Source organism: Hibiscus syriacus, unplaced genomic scaffold (genome assembly GCF_006381635.1).
Source record: "Hibiscus syriacus cultivar Baekdansim isolate YM2019G1 unplaced genomic scaffold, ASM638163v2 tig00110963_pilon, whole genome shotgun sequence".
In the NCBI taxonomy this organism is placed as follows: domain Eukaryota; kingdom Viridiplantae; phylum Streptophyta; class Magnoliopsida; order Malvales; family Malvaceae; genus Hibiscus; species Hibiscus syriacus.
Window position 1 is genome coordinate 612,317 of NW_024062936.1, and position 20,292 is coordinate 632,608.

At 35.9% G+C, this 20,292-nt stretch overlaps 1 protein-coding gene across 2 annotated transcripts; it reads left to right on the forward strand.

Moving 5' to 3' along the window:
* Positions 1-11,696: 11,696 nt before the first annotated feature.
* LOC120148593 lies at positions 11,697-14,133 on the forward strand. 2 transcript variants are annotated; one of them, XM_039161670.1, is made up of 2 exons: positions 11,697-13,057; positions 13,158-14,133. In XM_039161670.1, the coding sequence occupies exon 2, from the start codon at positions 13,224-13,226 to the stop codon at positions 13,698-13,700; it is 477 nt and encodes a 158-aa protein (XP_039017601.1). In that variant the 5' UTR covers positions 11,697-13,057; positions 13,158-13,223; the 3' UTR covers positions 13,701-14,133. The 2 variants fall into 2 exon arrangements, with proteins under 2 accessions (XP_039017601.1, XP_039017599.1); XM_039161668.1 differs by having other exon boundaries at positions 13,243-14,133.
* Positions 14,134-20,292: the final 6,159 nt, after the last annotated feature.

Sequence of the window (20,292 nt, forward strand, 5' to 3'; positions counted from 1 at the left end):
TGTTCGAGTCTACAAACACATTATATTTATTATTATTATTATTATATTTAAATTACATTTTTGTAGGGCCCAATTGAAGCCCAAAATATTGGATCTTCAGCATCAGACTCGACCCGGTCCAACCCAACACCAGCCCATTTGGTAAACCCTAAACATATTAGGGTTTTTACCCTAATCAGTTCAGCAGCCGCCCCGGCAGATGAAAAGCCACACCGCCACCACTGTTCCGGCCCATTCCCTACGAACCAACCACCGTTTGCACGCCACCATCATCATCTACAACAAGACAAATCAATAAAATATCATATACAGAGAAAAAAATCAATCTACAGTGCACCAACAGTAACCAAGTCAGAAACCCTATATCTAAATCCCTAAAAATTAGGATTTTTCAGTCACCAAATCATAAACCCATTCCCGAATCTGAAACCCCATACCCCTATTCTAGATATCATCATCATCTCACCAGAAATACAGGGGGAAGCAAACATAAAAATACAAATAGAGAAAAATAGAGGACATTCGGGTTCATAGAAAAAAACGAGAGAGTATAACCATCAAAAAATAAAAAGAGTGAGAGGAGACTTACCTTTCCCTCATCGGAGCGGTTAAGGGGCGGTGGCTTTTGGGTTTCCTCATCTGTTGAAGGAGAAGAGAGGGGGAAATAGAGAAGAAAGAGAGCACAGTTGAAATGGGGTTTGAGGAAATAAATTAGGGTTTCAAAATAACCCCTAAAAGGGATTATATCCCAACCCTGAAGCGACACCGTTTTGATCTCAGCCTGCGTGTTATGTTTTTTTGGGGATAACTTGGTTTTTAGTCCCTTCATTTTGTAAGCCTTACATTTCAGCTGTGAATAAAAATTAATTCCTTTTAATCGTGCTACTTAATATATTTCCAGTTCATTCTAGTCCCTATTTGGTTATTGATGTATTTTTTATGGTTTTGGATTTGGTTAAGTATTTTTATTAACTTTCAGTTTAATCCCTAGTTGTTGTCACATTACTTTTATTGTTATTTTAATTTGACTACTAATTTATGATATTTTCATTTTGGCCACTAGATTTATTGGGTTAATCATGATTTAGATACCTAGATCTTTATCATGTTTTTACATTATAGTCATCAGGAGGCTCATGTTCTTTGTTTATTCTGATATTCACATTCTGTTTTGTTTTGTTTCAATTTGGTCACTCTGCATGCTGTTTTGTTTATTTTGAAATCGACCACTGATTTTTATTCTTTTTCATTATAGTCACTGATTCATTTTTTTTATTTTTTTATTTTACGATAATGATATTGTGTTCTTAATTTATGCAGTTTAGTCACTTGTTTTTAAAGCTTATTAATCTTATGTTATTTGCATTATAGTATGCTATGTTTGCATGATTACATATTAACCCGTGTTATAATATTCATGTACATATTATGCTTCAAATGTATTGGTGCGTGTCTTAATTTATTTTTATTTTATTTCATTACATACACATGCTATATCATATACCCACATACATATTTATTAAATTTGTTTTTTACCCTTTATGTTCATATATATATATATATATATTACTAATGTATATTCCATTTTATTCAATTTGATTTATTTTAATTTGTAAAATATCTAGTTGTCAATATTTTATTTATTCGAATATTTTCAAGAACAATGATTTGTAGAATGGACGTGGAAAACATCGCTTGATCGAAGTGGTGTAATCCGATACGATATTCGAACAAATGTGAACTTAAAATAAAATTGATTTTATTTTGATAATTAATTATTGTTATTTTAAGTTGAGCAATGTGATGTATGTTACCAAATAGCGATTTATTCTATGCAAAAATGTTGATTTTTAATTTATATTTGATTTCCGTTTTATTGAAGAGGGAATATTCTTTACAGATAAGAAATAGTCGAAATAGCTTTCTCGACGGAGGATTGCTAATCTCGAGATTTATTTTCAAGTTAAAGAATTTCCCCTAATGTTTGATTCGAAGCAAATTAATTAAACTCAATAGATAGATTAGATTTTAACTTTATATTCAATTAATGATTTTCACCATTTATGACAACGTGTAAGCGACACAGTACCAATTTTGGGCGTTGTGTGGGTGATAATCTTTCCCCACGCGTAACCGACTCCCGAACCTATCAAATCGAATTTCTGGTAAACGCATATCAAATTTTTTCTTAAAAAATGATTTTTCTTAAAATTGTTTTAAAGGACGTTTTTAGGTATTCGACCTACCTAACTCAAAGGTCGATGGCGACTCCTTTCCTTTTTAATTCAAATTAATCCAAAATCACCAATTTTTTCAAATTAAAGTCATAATTGTTTTTAAAATAATATTTTAATTGTTTTTCTAAAAAATGGTTATGATAGCTTAACAACTCCACTAGGGGATTTTTTAGAGAGTCAAGCTGTAGGTCGCTTACACATTGTCGTCTTAGTGGAAATTATAAGTTTGAGTGCATAGTTAACTTATGATCCGTTTACTGAAAATTTTAATTGCTTCAATTTTTAATTGTCAAGTTTTTGTCGAGTTTGTTCTCTTTTCCTTTTTCGAGTCAAAGGTAGGTACGCTCCTCCTCACACATATCACATGCATTTGCATAACATAAACTCTAGACACGAGCTTCGATCCAAATTAGTCAAGGTGATTGCTTTACTCTCGTAAGAATTTATTCTTCTTATGAGTTTTAGCAAATAACCCATGGGATACATACCTTATACCTTCGTAGGGATTTATTCCTCGTATGGGTATAAGATAGTGAATCCCCTCGAATTGAACTCGTTCTGTTCGAAACCTGTAATGGGTGAGGATCGAGGGTTTGGCAGCCCAAGGGGGGGCACCGACATCAAGGACAATTCGGGTATCCTTTTTCTCATAGAGCCGAAACTATGCATATAGTGAACCATAGAACGGTCACCCTAGGTATACACAAAGGAGGAGTGTTTCTAAACCTTTCCTTTTTGCTTTAAATTTTGTTAAATAATTGCATGCGAACTAGATACCATGCGGTTAGGATTAATTTCTAGAAAAATCATTTTGTGTAGATAACATGTCCGGGCAGGAATGTTATTTATTTAAATCATGTTCGGGTAGATATCATGACGGGGTAGGTGTTATATTTATCTGTAGATATCATCTTTTAACTCTATCGATTATCTTATTTGTACTAACTCGTTTTTCTCTTGTGTATGAGGTACTGACTCATTTTTTCTCATTTGCTTGTGTTATTTTCATCATTCTTTGCATTGCATTGTATTGAAATGATATAATGTGAAAGAGTTAATCCGCAAAGGGAAATTCATGAGAAAATCTTCACAAGAAGAGATAAAAGTTTTTAATCAAGCAGTCGCATAGGTTTAAATGAAGTTCAGAATACAAGAACAAGATTTGCCTGAATATCGTGCAACATTCAAGATAATGATCAACTAAGTCTAGGAGTAATCCAACAGTAGATTCTTATCTACGAGCATTTCATTGCCAGCCATCAAGCAGCGACGCACTGACTTCAACACCTCAGGGGCATTAACTGAGTTAGGTCACATAACGTTTGAAGGGCATCATTTTCAAGTATGAAAATCTGAGACGAAGCATTGATCCACTTCAGACTCAACATCTAAGTGAAGACATGTACGTAAAGTAGATTGTCTTGTAATGTGAAAGCTTTTATCTCTGGTGAAAATTGCTAAAATATTCATCATTGGGATCAACATTTTTGCATTTGCATTTTGCATCATTGCATCTGTATGGTATCCATTTAAGTATTTTTACATGCATTAATCATATCTTGTGGGGACTTTGAGGAAATGCTTCTAACTGTGCAACTGCATTCACACAGTACTGAGAATGGATGCAAAATTTGAGTAACTGAAGAAAGAATTTGAAGAGAATTTGCAAAAGATGCAAGTAGAGTGGGAAGCCAAAATGGAGCAAGAGCAAAAAGCCACCATGGATCGTATCTTGCAAAACCAAAAAGACCTAGCTAACCAAATGGTAGTACAATTGACTGGGCTCAACCAAGAAAGAGACAAAGAGAAGATTTCCTCGACCAAAGAAGCCTCTGAATGTGTGATGTCACACGCTAATCCACAACTACTCATTTCATCTCACAAGCTTCCAAGTCAACAAATGAAAAGAGCCAACAATGAGATCACTGAGAACTTGAAAAAGTGGTATAGAGAGACATTCAAGGGAACGAGAAGACATAGCTCTCACAATGAAATGGATGCAGACATAGCTCTCACAATGAAATGGATGCAACAGAACTAGTCTTAGTTCCTGACTTGGTACTCCCGCATAAATTTAAGATGCCTGATTTTGAGAAGTACAATGAAACCAGTTGCCCTAATGCCCATCTCACAATGTTTATTCGAAGGATGACTGGATACACCAACAACGATCAGATGTTGATTCATTGCTTCCAAGATAGTTTGATCGGACCTGCTTCTAGGTGGTATAATCAACTGAGTCGCGCTCAGATATGCTCTTGGAAAGATTTGGCTCGTGCATTTCTAGACCAATACAAATACATGACTGATATGGTCCCAGATCGAATAACTCTTCAGAATATGGAGATGAGGATTAATGAAAGCTTCCGAAAATACGCACAACGATGGAGGGATGTTGCATCTTAAGTGCATCAATCGATGACTGAAAGAGAGTTAATCACTCTATTCATTGATACATTGAAGCCTCCATATATTGACTACATGATAGGAGCTGCCACCAAGAGTTTTCTTTGATATCTGCATGTATGGAGAAATGATTGAAAGAGTAGTCAAGAATGGCATATGTGGCACTAGCCATACCGATGAGGAAAGAGATGAGATTAACATTGAGGGATCTTATCTAGCTAGTCTGGGGACCAAACCTCATAAGGCATTCCGTCACATAAATCCAATCCCAATGACATACAAGGAATTGCTCCTAACACTAGTTGAGAAGAAACTTGTGACCCCAGTTCAGTCTAGACCAGTAGAGGCCCCATATCCTGAGGGCCATGATATAAATGCTATATGTAGCTATCACATTGGGAGCTCAGGGCACACCACTTAGAATTGTGGGGCATTGAAGCGTAAGGTCCAAGATCTGATCGATTCCGGGGCATTGACGTTCAATGTATAATGGGGTATTCTGATCAGGAGTCGGCTGGGGCATCCATTAGAAGTTTTGTTGTATTATCATGCATGTCATCTTGTTTGAACTTGTTTTTCTATCAATGATTAAATGTTTGTAAGTCACTTGACGTTTAAACATTTTCAATAAAAATACTTCATTCTTAGGAAATGAACAATGAGCAAATTTTAATCTTGATTTCTTTTAATATCATTTTAATGAAAAGCTTTTTTAATAATTGAGGGTGTAAATCTTTGACAAATGACAAGATTGAACCCCTGCAAAACAAGAACCCTTGATCCTAATCTAAATATGCACAAGAATCCATATATTCTCTTGAAAAAACTAAGCTAGCTTTTTCCTTACATGTACAATCAATCATCTTAGCATTTGGGTATGTGTTAGGAGCAGACAAAATGGGGCAACTAGCACATGAGATTGCAAAGCAAATTAGTTCCTACTTTTGTTGATGGCGTTCAATGATGATCATGATCTTCTCAGATGGAATGATCAAGCAAATAAATCTAGTTTAGGTCAGTTGCTTGGAAATTGAACTCTAACGATAAGATTTTCTGACCTTTAATAAACATCTGGGCTATAACAAGTTTTCCTCAGCAAGCTTAAGAAATGGAATATGTATACCCAAAATATTATATATATATATATATACAATAAAGTTGAGCTATTATGCTAAAGCAATTGGTTATAGAGGAAACTCGAAAGCCCTGGCTTTATGAATAGATTATATTCAAACCATGACATTGATCGGGTACTTGGAAATTCAGTGTTTTGCTCCACTGTGGTTGTCAAGTCGAAGACTTTGTGACGACATTAATCCTTTAACTAGCCTGATAAAGGCAATTATAAAGTATGTGTACAACAAAGTTGAATCTAGCTAGCCATATAATGGCAAATTAAATCAAATCTATTAAATAAAAGGAGTTTCGGTGAATATGGACTAAGGGAGTTGAGGACACCTGTTATAGTTAATTTCACACGAGCACTCAGAAATCTCATTTTTAGACCGATATTTTTGCACTACCTTGACTAGGTGAGTCTACGAAGCTTGAACAAATTGAAGATTTCAGAGAACTGAAATAGAAGTGTCATAAAGAGTCTAGCAATTGACTATACTAGTTGCGACATTTTGTTTGCCTCCGATCAAAATGCCAAACTAAAAAAAGACGTGCCATGATCTTCACAATGACCGAATGAAGGAAACAAACCCTAGAATTTAGGAAGCTAACCTCAAAAACAACCATTCGATCTTGATATTTGTCAAAGATTTGTAGCTATCAAAGATTAAAAAGCAGTTGATTCTTTTGATAACCAATGAACTCTTGTTTATGATTTGTTTCAATTGTGAAACATAGAAGGAGACAATATTTTTCTCAAAACTCTTTTGATATTTTTCAAAATTTTGAAAATCTAAAGGACGAAAAACATTTTCAAACAAGATAAGTTCTCTAGAAGTATATCTTGAAATTCAACGAATATCTCTCCGAAGCTCAAGATCGAATCTGGGACAAGGGAAGCAAATTTTTGGGACAAAATTTGCTGGGGCAAAGAAACAAATTGTCTCATGTCGAGGTTTGCAAGAGTACACCCTAGTAAAAATGCAGAAAAATTGAATCAATAATAGAGTGAAGACTGCTCTCGCAACCATTCTCCTTACAGATTGAGAAAAACATAAATATATACACATACATACATGATACATAAAATTTGCATCAAACATTTAGCATCATATGTAATAAAGACATTTTTCTCCTCACTTGAGGACAAATTCAATAAAAATCAAATAAATTTCATCTTAACATCCAAGATAGTCAGTCAAAAATGCATCATTTTAATCTCTGAGGAAATCAAAGCTCGGAAATGACCAGATATCATTAACTTGAAGAAACAATGATTTGACTTCATGAAGTCAACAATCAAGGCATTTCCTCAACATGCATGAACAAGCAGACTTTTTATCGTCTTGAGGGTGTTTTTCTTGAAACAAATTTTATCTCGCTTGAGATAGTTTTATTAAAAACAAATTTTGTCTCGCTTGAGACATTTTATCTCGGAATACAAATTTCAAAGTTGTTTTACTTGAAACAAAGTTAATCACACTTGATATTTTCAAAGCTAATTCATCTAGCTTGAGACAGTTTTCCCTTTAAACACAAATTCTGAAATTGTTTCGCTGGAAATAAAATTTACTATCTTTGAGATCGTTTCTCTTGAAACAAATCTTATTTTTCTTGAGACATTTTCTCATGAAACAATAAATCATCTTTGAGTCATTTCCCTTGAAACGAATTTTGTCTCTTGAGACAGTTTCTCTTGAAACAAATCTTTGAGTCTGTTCCTCTTGAAAAAAATCTTTGAGTTTTTTCTTTTAACAAAATCATCTTTGAGTATATTTCTTTAAAAACAAATTTTGTCTCTCTTGAGACAATTTCTAATGAAAAACTAACCTTTGAGATTGTTTTCTTTGAAACAAATTTTGTCTTACTTAAGACGTAATCCATCTTTAAGTTTATTTCTTTGGAAACAAAATGTTATATCTCTTGAGACAGTTTCTTTTGAGAAAAATCGTTGGGACTGTTTCTTTGGAAACAAAAATTACCATCTTTGAGTCTGTTTCCCTGGAAACAAAACGAACATATATGAGATTGTTTCCCTCGAAACGAATTTTGTCTGAATTGAGACAGTTTCCCATGAAACACCGATCTTTGAGAACGTTGCCCTTAAAAATAAATTTTGTCTCGCTTGAGACAGTTTCCTTTAAAAGTCATCTTTGTCCCTTGAAACGAGTTTCGTCTCTTTCGAGATAGTTGCTTTTGAAACACATCATATTTGAGTTTATTTTTCTTGAAACAAATCTTTGAGTCGGTTTCCCTTGAAACCATTATTCCTAAAGATGGTCTGCCGTTCTCATCACGTAGGAATCGTGTCATCCCCCGACCAGATCTTCTCATCACGTAGGAGCCGCGTCAACCCTAGATAACATGTCGTCCTCATCACGTAGGAACTGTGTTATCACCCTCCTAAAGATGGCCTGCCGTCATCATCGCTAGGAACCGTGCCACCCCCGACTAGACCTCTTCATCACGTAGGAGCCGTGTCACCCATAGATAACCAGTCGTCCTCATCGCGTAGGAATCGTGTTATCGCATTTCCTAAAGATGGCCAGAACTCTTCATCAAGTATGACCAATGTCATCCCCCGACCAGATCTCCTCATCACGTAGGAGCCGAGTCACCCTTAGACTACCAAACCTCTTCATCGCGGATGAGCCGTGTCGTCCCCACCAACAAACATATCAAATTTTAAAACAAAAAAAGAGCCAGACAAAAACTTGTCTTTTTCGTCTTTGCCCTATTATTGTTAACACAAGAATGTGCAAAGAGGGGCAGCTGTAGACACCCGTTTTTGTCCGGGTCTACAAAAATATTATATTTATTATTATTATTATTATATTTAAATTACAATTTACATTTTTTTGCAGGGCCCAATTGAAGCCCAAAATATTAGACCTTCAGTATCAGACCCAACCCAGTCCAACCCAACACCGGCCCATTTGGTAAACCTTAAACATATTAGGGTTTTTACCCTAATCAGTTCAACAGCCGCCTCGACAGATAAAAAGCCACACCGCCACCACTGTTCCGGCCCATTCCCGACAAACCAACCACCGTTTGCACGTCACCATCATCATCTACAGCAAGACAAATCAATAAAATATCATATACAGAGAAAAAAATCAATCTACAGTGCACCAATAATAACCAAGTCAGAAACCCCATATTTAAATCCCTAAAAATCAAGATTTTTCAGTCACCAAATCATAAACCCATTCCCGAATCTAAAATCACATACCCCTATTCTAGATATCATCATCATCTCACTAGAAATACAGGGGGAAGCAAACATAATAATACAAAGAGAGAAAAATAGAGGACATTCGGGTTCATAGAAAAAAACGAGAGAGGGAGTGAAAAATAGAAAAAACGATAGAGTATAACCATCAAAAAATAAAAAGAGTGAGATGAGACTTATCTTTCCCTCATCGGAACGGTTAAGGGGCGGTGGCTTTTGGGTTTCCTCGTCTGTTGAAGGAGAATAAAGGGGAAATAGAGAAGAAAGAGAGCACGGTTGAAAGGGGGTTTGAGGAAATAAATTAGGGTTTCAAAATAACCCCTAAAAGGGATTATATCCCAACCCTGGAGCGATACCATTTTGATCTCAGCCCGCGTGTTATGTGTTTTTTGGGGATAACTTGGTTTTTAGTCCCTTCGTTTTGTAAGCCTTACAATTTAGCTGTGAATAAAAAATTAATTCCTTTTATTTCATGCTACTTAATATATTTCCAGTTCATTCTAGTCCCTATTTGGTTATTGATGTATTTTTTATGGTTTTGGATTTGGTTAAGCATTTTTATTAACTTTCAGTTTAATCCCTAGTTGTTGTCATATTACTTTTATTGTTATTTTAATTTGACTACTAATTTATGATGTTTTCATTTTGGCCACTAGATTTATTGGGTTAATCATGATTTAGATACCTAGATCTTTATCATGTTTTTACATTATAGTCATCAGGAGGCTCATGTTCTTTGTTTTTTCTGATATTGACATTCTGTTTTATTTTGTTTCAATTTGGTCACTATGCATGTTGTTTTGTTTATTTTGAAATCGACCACTGATTTTTATTCTTTTTCATTATAGTCATTGATTCATTTTTTTTTTATTTTTTTATTTTACGATTCTGATATTGTGTTCTTAATTTATGCAGTTTAGTCACTTGTTTTTAAAGCTTATTAATCTTATGTTATTTGCATTATAGTATGCCATGTTTGCATGATTACATATTAACCCATGTTATAATATTCTTGTACATATTCTGCTTCAAATGTATTGGTGCGTGTCTTAATTTATTTTTATTTTATTTCATTACATACACATGCTATTTCATATACTCACATACATATTTATTAAATTTGTTTTTTACCTTTTATGTTCATATATATATATATATATATATATATATATATATATATATATATATATATATATATATACTAATGTATATTCCATTTTATTCAATTTGATTTATTTTAATTTGTAAAATATCTAGTTGTCAATATTTTATTTATTCGAATATTTTCAAGAGCAACGATTTGTAGAATGGGCGTGGAAAACATCGCTTGATCGAAGTGGTGTAATCCGATACGATATTCAAACAAATGTGAACTTGAAATAAAATTGATTTTATTTTGCTAATTAATTCTTGTTATTTTAAGTTGAACAATGTGATGCATGTCACTAAATAGCGATTTATTCTATGCAAAAATGTCGATTTTTAATTTATATTTGATTCCCGTTTTATAGAAGAGGGAATATTCTTTACAGATAAAAAATAGTCGAAATAGTTTTCCCAACGGAGGATTGCTAATCTCGAGATTTATTTTCAAGTTAAAGAATTTTCCCTAATGTTTGATTCGAAGCAAATTAATTAAACTCAATAAATAGATCATATTTTAACTTTATATTCGATTAATGATTTCCACCATTTATTACAACGTGTAAGCGACACATCACCAATTTTGGGCGATGTGGGGGTGATAATCCTTCTCCACGCGTAACAGACTCCCAAACCTATCAAATCGAATTTCTGGTAAACGCATATCGAATTTTGTCTTAAAAAATGATTTTTCTGAAATTTTTTTAAAAGACATTTTTAGGTATTTGACCTACCTAACTCAAAAGTCGATGACGACTCTTTTCCTTTTTAATTCAAATTAATCCAAAATCATCAATTTTTTCAAATTAAATTCATAATTATTTTTAAAATAATATTTTAATTGTTTTTCTAAAAGATGGTTATGACAATATATTCGGTGGAAATGCCCCATTGAATATAAAATTTTCAAGAAATCCCCTGAACTGAAAAAGAAGGGGGAAATTGAATATTATTAGAGGGGTTTTGGTTCTTGAAAATATCATTATTAGAGAGATTAATCTTTTTTGAAATTGTATTTTCATGTTTGGTCCGTGAAAAGATCATTATCGGGTAATAATTTATTATTAATAGTAGTATTTTTTAGTTAAAATGACGAGAATGTCATTACTTTCAAGTTCTTAGGTAATGGATAATTTCCACCATTTTGGACACAAATACCTCTAAAATAATGAATTCTTTTCATATAAATCATTCTCAATTTTTATTCTCTGTGTTTTACTCAAAATTATAAACTTAATAGTAATAATATACAAATAATTTAATTTAGTAAAATATTAATAAATTTGAATAGTTAAAATTATTATATATTTTTAATATTTGCATATTAATCATTTTATAACTTTATATCAGGGTGAGCAAAACTCAAATCGAAAAAAGTTTCAAATTCAAATCAAGTTATAAAATACAATTCGAATAACTCAAAATTTTTTGTAATTAGTAAATTTTATTTTTAAGTTTGACTTGAGTCCTTAGACTTTGTACAATGTCTTATCCGATCATCATAAATGAAATAGGGGGGGGGGGAATTTACGTGGACTGCGTCAATTTGATCCCTTATCCCTTATCTTTTCCTTTTTTGTAGAGAAGGCCTTTCATCTCTGTTTCGTCGTGCTGATTCTTTAGGAGAGTTCAAAGGAGTTCGACTTAATAGTCGTGCGCCTGTGATATCCCATTTGCTTTTCGCGGACGATAACCTCATTTTTGGCGAAGCATCAGCTCGAGTAGCTTCTCAACTAAAGAACATCCTATCATGGTATGGCAGCTCTTCCGGTTAGGTGATATACTTTGATAAATCTAACTCATTTTTTAGTTCAAATGTTGTTGATGAGAACAAGAGGGATGTCAGACGCATTTTAGGGGTGAAGAATGAAACTAGCCCGGAGAAATACACGGGCCTGCAGCAATAGTCGGGCGGAATAAACGTGGTGCGTTTTCGCATCTGCTTGATAAGTTTCAGAGCCGGATAAGAGGCTGGTGTGTTCGTGTTCTCTCCCAAGGTGGTGTTCATTAAATCCGTGTTATAAGCTCTTCCTCTTTATGCGATGAATTTTTTCTTCTCCCTATAGGGCTTTGTAAGGAAATGGAGGGGATTATGGCTCGGTTTTGGTGGCAAAAATCCGAAGGTAGATGCAAGATTCACTGGTGCTCCTGGGATAATCTATGCCTTCTGAAGGAGAATAGTAGACTCGATTTTAGGGATATGGCTAAATTCAATGTTACTCTTTTGACCAAACAAGGGTAGAGGTTGTTTTCAAATCCGTCTTCACTTGTGGGCCACCTGCTGCAAGCGAAGTATTTCCCTTTGGGTAACTTTATGAACTCCAATCTTGGTTCATCTCCCTCTTATATTTGGCGGAGCACATGGAGTGCCAAGGGACTATTGTTAAGAGGCTTGCGATGGAAAGTGGGCTTAGGGTCTTCTGTCTCTATATAGAACGACTATTGGCTCCCGAGATGAATAGATTCTAGCCACAATGACTCTGTTGAATATGTGGCAATTTTAATTCATGCAGATACGAGAACAGTGGAAGGAAGATCTGATATTAGGGTTGTTTAATGAGGAGGAAGCTGAGATGATTTTGAGTATTTCGATTTCAAGGTTAACTCAAGAGGATTGTTTGGTTTGGAGTGGTGAAAAATTGGGTGTGTTAAGCGGTAGGAGTGGTTACCGTTTGTTAATGGATAGGTCATAGTTGGATAGTTCGATTAAAACCATTTACAATCAATTATGGGCCTGTGCGTGTCAACGGAAGATTAAATTGCAAGTATGGCGCTTCACTCGTAATTTATTCCTACTGGATAGAACCTTTTCACAAAACGCATATCAGGTAATCCTTGGTGTGTGTGCTTTGTACGAGTATGGTGGAACTAGCTCGTTTAGTGTGGCCTGCACTGGGATACAATTGGCCCACTGCTCCGGGTAAGAACTTTTTCTATTGGTTTTGTTGGCTCGTTAATCAGTATAATTCACATAGGCATACAGAAATAATTGTCACTCTCTGGGCATTGTGGTTTGCAAGAAACAAGCTTATGCATGAGGGCATACAACTGAGGGCTGAGGAGATTATTACCTTAGATTGTGCTCAATGCCTGGATTCATTGCAGCAAACACAAATCATCGAGGAACTTCGGTGCTTGCTGCTGTTCATTGGATTCCTCCCATCTCGCCGGGTTTCAAAGTAAATTTTGATGCGAGTTACATGCAGGCACAGAATCAATCATGGTCAGGGATGATGGTTCGCAACAGCGAGGGTTTCATAATAGGGGCGTGTCGAAGAAGGGCGATGAGGATTACCTCAATTTTTCTGGCAGAGGCAACTGCTGCAGTTCACGCTGTGGAGTTTGCACTTGATCTAGGACTCCAGGATGTATCACTAGAAGGAGACGAGCGATCTGTTGTCAAAAAGCTAGCTTCAACGGAACCTGACCGGTCAGTCATCAGCGTAACCGAGCTACTTCTTTCCAGACATGCTCTTTCCACTTTACTCCGCTTGAAGGTAATCGGACTGCTCATCTCCTGGCAGTTGACAAGGGTCTGGGAACTGAAGATCATTTCTAGGTAGAAGAAGCTCCTAGCTGCATTGTGAACCAAGCTGCGGACGATCGAAGGTGGGTTGATCCTCCTTAGTCGTCGATCTTCGATCTCTATTCTGTTTAGACTATCTTTTTCTATTTTATTCCTTGCATTTCGCATTTTACAAAGATATGGAGATGGTGCGAGGAAGAGAAAAAGATGAAAAAGCAGAGTACAATTCTTGGAGAAGCAGAAAGGAAACCAAGAGCCATAGTTAACCGTGTCCGTAATGTTGTGGCCAAGTCTCTCCACAGCAAGAACGAATTAAGGCAAAAGTGGGTCCCCTTGACGGATTCTTCTTTTCGGCTTGAAAGTTTCGGAATAACAACCATTCCATTGGACTTGAAAAGAACTACTAATGCACCTCATAATAACATCAATAATACCATAGGGAAGGTCAGCATCCATAAAAGTGTCGCGAATAAAATCCCAACAGATTCGGTCAAAAGCTTTTTTCAGATCAACTTTGATTATCATCCATCCCTACTTAGACTTGGTAGCGCACATCAAGTGAGAAAATCCCTGATTTATAATGATGTTGTCTGTGATATTTCTCCCTTAGTTGAAGCTTGTTTGATTTGGGGTAATGAGAAAATCACACCAAGGTAGATTCCCAGGAAATAGGAGGGGTCACAATGGTCCCTCTTAAAACCCACTTTCCTTAGACAGAACTACCAAGACAAGTAATTTTAATAGGACAATAATTAACAATAACTATACCCGACAATAGCTATTAAATAGACATTAAAAGAGAACACCAAAATTTAACGAGATTAGGTCAAAATTTTACCTACCTCCTCGAACACTACTAAAATAATATTTCACTAATAGATGAAATATTACAAAGAGAAAAAGAGTACAAATAGCCTTTAATAGTGAAGAAGGCTTATATTTGTAGGATGATAAACTAAGGAGAAGGAGGGCTCTATTTATAACAAAAGAATTTCCCCTCCTCCTTATACAAAACCAATGTGGGATATTTGCCAAAAACCAACAAATCTTCACCTTGGCAAATTTCACACACGTCTCTCAAAAAATCCAATCTTCAGTAGTGTCTGCAAATTCTTTTTTCAATTTGTAACAATATTGACCAAGTCTAAACAATGTTTAAACTTGGTCGCAGTTACCACTTTTGTCAACATATCAGCAGGATTCTCAGTGGTCCGAATCTTCTGGATTATGACTCCACCTTCTTCTAGAATCTCTCGTACAAAGTGATATCGAACATCGATGTGCTTCGTCCTTGCATGGTAAACTTAGTTCTTTGCTAAATGAATAGCACTCTGACTGTCACAGTGCACTTTGATGTGCTTTTGTTCCATTCCCAATTCACCAAACAACCCTTGAAGCCAAATTGCCTCCTTCACAGCCTCTGTAACTGCCATATACTCTGCCTTTGTAGTAGACAAAGCCACTGTTGACTGTAAGGTGGACTTCCAACTGACTGGTGCTTTTGCAAATGTAAACACATAACCAGTAGTTGATCGACACTTGTCCAAATCACCTGCATAGTCTGAATCACAATACCCAACTACACACTGACCATCTTGTTTGTCATGCTGAAAGACCAAACCAACATCTACGGTGTTCAGAATATACCACAGAATCCATTTCACAGCTTCCCAATGCTCGTTTGACATGTATTCCCGTTCTGCATCATCCTTAGGTGACATGGATGCACTGAGCTTGAAATGAGGAGCAATAGGTGTACTAACTGGTTTTGACTTCTCATTCATGCCAAAACATTTTAGTACCTTCCTCAGATATTCTTTCTGAGACAAACAAAGCCTCCCCAATTTTTTATCCCTTGCTATCTCCATGCCTAGAATCTTCTTTGCTTCACCAAGATCTTTCATCTCAAACTCCCTGTTCAATTGAGTCTTTAGTTTCGTAATTTCTGTCTGACTCCTGGAAGCTATCAACATATCATCAACATAAAGAAGAAGATATATATAGGATCTGTCTTGTAGCTTGCGTAAATACACACAATGAACATATTTGCTTTTTGTGTACTTCTGCCCTATCATAAACTTGTCAAATCGCTTGTACCACTGCCTTGGAGATTGCTTCAATCCGTATAGCGATTTTTCTAATTTGCACACCATTTCTTTTTTTTTCAGCAACTTTGAATCCATCTGGCTGAGTCATGTAGATTTCCTCATCCAAGTCTTAATGTAAAAATGCAGTTTTTACATCCATCTGAACTAGTTCCGAATCCAACTGTGCTACCAAAGCCAACAAAATTCTGATGGAGGAATGTTTTACAACTGGAGAAAATACTTCATTATAATCAACTCCCTCCGTTTGAGCGTAGCCTTTAGCCACCAATCTTGCTTTGTAGCGGATGTTATTCTTGTCAGGAAATCCATCTTTCTTTGCATATACCCACTTGCACTCAATTGCCTTCTTTCCCTTCGGAAGACAAGCTAGTTTCCACGTCTGATTCTTTTGAAGGGATTGCATATCTTCATTCATGGCGATCCTCCACTTTTTATGTTCTGAACTTTGGACTGCTTCATTAAAAGTGGCAGGAACGTCATCAATTGCAATTGGTGATGCAAAAGAGACCATATCAGCATAACGAGCAGGTTGTCTAATGGTCCTCTTTCCCTTTCTGAGTGCAATTGATTCATGTTGCTGTGGAGGTTCTTAGGTCTGAACCTCTTCTTCATCTGACTCTTCTTCTACCATAGGAGAGTCAACATCAGTTTTTTTACTGGTTGGGTCAATTCTGCTTCCTTCAAACTCCACCTGTTTGTGAGTTCCATCTGTCTGCTCCAATTTTTCTGAAGTCACCTTTCTCAACATGGTAGATTCATCAAAGGTAACATCCCTGCTAAAGATTATTTTCTTTGTTTCTGGACACCAAAGACGATAGCCTTTCACACCAGAGGTGATCCCCATAAAGATCACCTTCTTTGCTCTTGGATCCAGCTTTAACTCCTTAACATGGTAGTATGCAGTAGAACCAAACACATGTAAGGAATCATAATTTGTAGCAGGTTCTCCAAACCATTTCTCTAATGATGTTTTACCACCAATAGCAGTCGATGGTAAGCGGTTGACAAGATGACAAGCATAGACCAAAGCCTCAGCCCAAAATTCTTTGCCTAACCCAGCATTAGACAACATACACCAAACCTTCTCCACTAATGTCCGGTTCATACGCTCTGCCACCCCATTCTGTTGTGGTGTACTTCTGACAGTGAAGTGCATGATAATACCTTCTTCTTCACAGACTTTCAGAAATGGATCATTTTTGTACTCTCCACCATTGTCTGTACGGAGACGTTTGATTTTCCTACCTGTTTGAGTCTCCACCATCTTTTTCCATTTATGGAAAAATCCTAGCACCTCATCCTTTGTCTTCATTGTATACACCCAAACTCTCCGGGAAAAATCATCAACAAAGGTGACATAATAGTGTGTTCCTCTCAATGAAGTTGTCTTTGAAGGCTCCCATACATCTGAATGAACATAATCCAAAATACCTTTAGTATCATGGATTGTTGTTCCAAATTTCACCCTCGTCTTCTTCCTTTTGATGCAATGCTCATAAAAAAGCTAATTTGCAAGCCCGAGCACCCTTCAATAATCCTTGATCTATCAACAATTTCAAGGATTTTTCACCAACATGCCCCAAGCGCATATGTCATAGCCTGGTTGCTTCTGACTCCAGTTCATCAGTAGAAGCTGCCACTGCTGCTGTCCCAACAATTTTACTACCCAGAAAGTAATACACATTGTTTCTTTTCCGGATTTCCTTCATTATCACCAGTGCACCAGAGATAATCCTCATAATCCCATATTTTGCCCTCACTTCTAAACCTTTTGACTCTAAGGTTCCCACAGAGATGAGATTTCTCATTAAATCTGGTACATAATGGACACCTGTTAAGGTTCTGATTGATCCATCTTGATTCCTCAAGCGAATTAAACCAATCCCAAGTGTGTCAAGAGGGGAATTATTTGATGTGTAGACAATTCCACCTTTTATTTCTTTAAAATCAAAGAATCATTCTCTATTGGGGGTCATATGGTGGCTACAAGCTGAATCTAACAGCCATGAACTGGAACAGCTGGTTGATGGCGTAGCAGCGAATGCGAAATCTGAATCTGCATCATCATACTCGACCACATTTGATTCTGAGACAGCCTTTCCCCTTCCAGGTTTGCCTTTGTTCTTTAGTCTGGGACATTCTTTCTTCCAGTGCCCTTTTTCTCAACAAAAGGCATATTCATCTTTGCTCAATCTGGACTTTGACTTCGATCTCCCTCTCCTTCCTTTATTCTGACTCTTCGAACGACCTCTAACAACAAGAGCTTCTGCTTCAACACTTGTGTTTTCTTGTTTGTCTTTCTTTCTCAATTCATAACTATACAAGGCAGCAATTACTTCACTGAGAGACACATCAACTTTCCCATGAAGTAGAGTAGTTTCAAGATACTCAAACTCATCATGAAGTGATCCCATCAACATCAGAGCCAGATCTTCATCTTCAAAAGTAACGTCCATATTCATCAGATAAGTCACCAGCTGATTAAAGCTAGTAATGTGATCATTCATAGTGGTACCTGGTACATAGTTGAAGCGGAACAATCTTTTTTTTCATGTAAAGCTTGTTCTGACCGCTTTTCTTCAAAAATTTCTCCTCCAGTGCCTTCCACAATTTACTTACAGAAGTTTTCTTAGAAAATGCATACTTTTGCTCTCTAGAAAGACACGATCGAATAGTACCACATGTCAATCTATTGATCCTCTTCCATTCTTTCTCCTCAACATCATCTGGTTTCTCTCCTTCAATAGCAGTGTCTAAACCCTGCTGAAATAGGGCATCTAAAACCTCACTTTGCCACATGCCGAAATGACCGGTGCCATAAAAAATCTCCACTGCAAATCTAACATTTGTCACAGTTGTTGACGACGATGTGGATGTTTTTGTTACGTCTGTCATTTCTGCTACAAATTCTATTTAATAGTTGTCAATGCGGAATGCCAATTATCCCAAGGAAATTTTTTCTGATGTGAAAGATTAGCCTAAGCCGCAACCATAGAGCATACTAAAATAAACCAAGAGCTTTGATACCAATTGTTGTGAAATTCGGGTTAATTTCCACTAATAATAACAAATTCACCTTGAAAACTATTATCTAGGAGACTAGTGTAAAAACGATTGTACTAAAAATCACACCAATGTAGATTCCCAGGAAAGAGGAGGGGTCACAATGGTCCCTCTTAAAACCCACTTTCCTTAGACAGAACTACCAAGACAAGTAATTTTAATAGGATAATAATCAACAACAACTATACCCGACAATAGCTATTAAATAGACATTAAAAGAGAACACCAAAATTTAACGAGGTTAGGCCAAAATTTTACTTACCTCCTCGAACATTACTAAAATAATATTTCACTAATAGAGGAAATATTACAAAGAGAGAAAGAGTACAAATAGCCTTTAATAGTGAAGAATGCTTATATTTGTGGGATGATAAACTAAGGAGGAGGAGGGCTCTATTTATAACAAAAGAATTTCCCCTCCTCCTTATACAAAATCAATATGAGATATTTGCCAAAAACCAACAGCCAACTTGTTGATTTAATAAAAAATGAGTACGCCATCTGAAACTCGCACAGTTGAGTCATCAACTCTCCGTACTATGGACCAAAACATCCTTGTAAGGCCCAACATGTATCTTCTCAAAGCTATCGGCCTAATACGAAAGCCTTGTTGAACGACCCAAGTGACACTTCGATGTGGTGCGTGCCTACTGCCTCCAATCGGGTTCTCAATACTCTCACTCAACGACGCTTTCATTAAACTCAACTCAATATCATATTTAAGTTATTAAAATGTTAATTCGATTCTATTTTTATTATTAAACTAGAATATCTTAAATAAATCAAACAATTTAATCTGAACTCATCAAAAGCCGAAGGAATATGAACATTCCAACCCCGAGCAATGCATGTTTAAGCCGCCGCAAGGTGTCAAGTGGAAGACATTTATATGTGATTGCAATCTTCACCTGATTTAGAGCCGTCGTAGCATGTGAGCTGATTCCTAAAGCCTCAAAAGGATGACTTCCTTTGGACGCCATTTCCAAAAGTTTTGATGACCATTTACGTCCTCTAAAACAAACACAAACTATCATGCCTTTCATACGCAACAGCTACCTCTATGGACCCCATGCATTTATTTACCTACACATCATTCATTTCACTCTCATGCATTAACTAATTATTTATAAAGTGGAAAGTAAACCTTTATTTTTCTTTTTCAGATAATGTTCGTGAAGACGGCTTTGCCCATTTGTCTTCACCCCCGTCTTCTTCTACTTCTACTTCAAGACAACACAATAATTGGTTACCATAGCTGAATGTATCGGACAAGTATCACTTCAAATTACTCCTTCTATCTTTAAACGAATCAATTTTGTCATTTATATCATAAAAGTAATTTAAGGTAGTCACTAACTATCATTTAGATTTTGTATTGGTTATTCAATTATTTTTTTTAAAATCATCACTAACGTTACATTTTGGTTGTACAACATTTAAAAAAATCGGTGATTATGA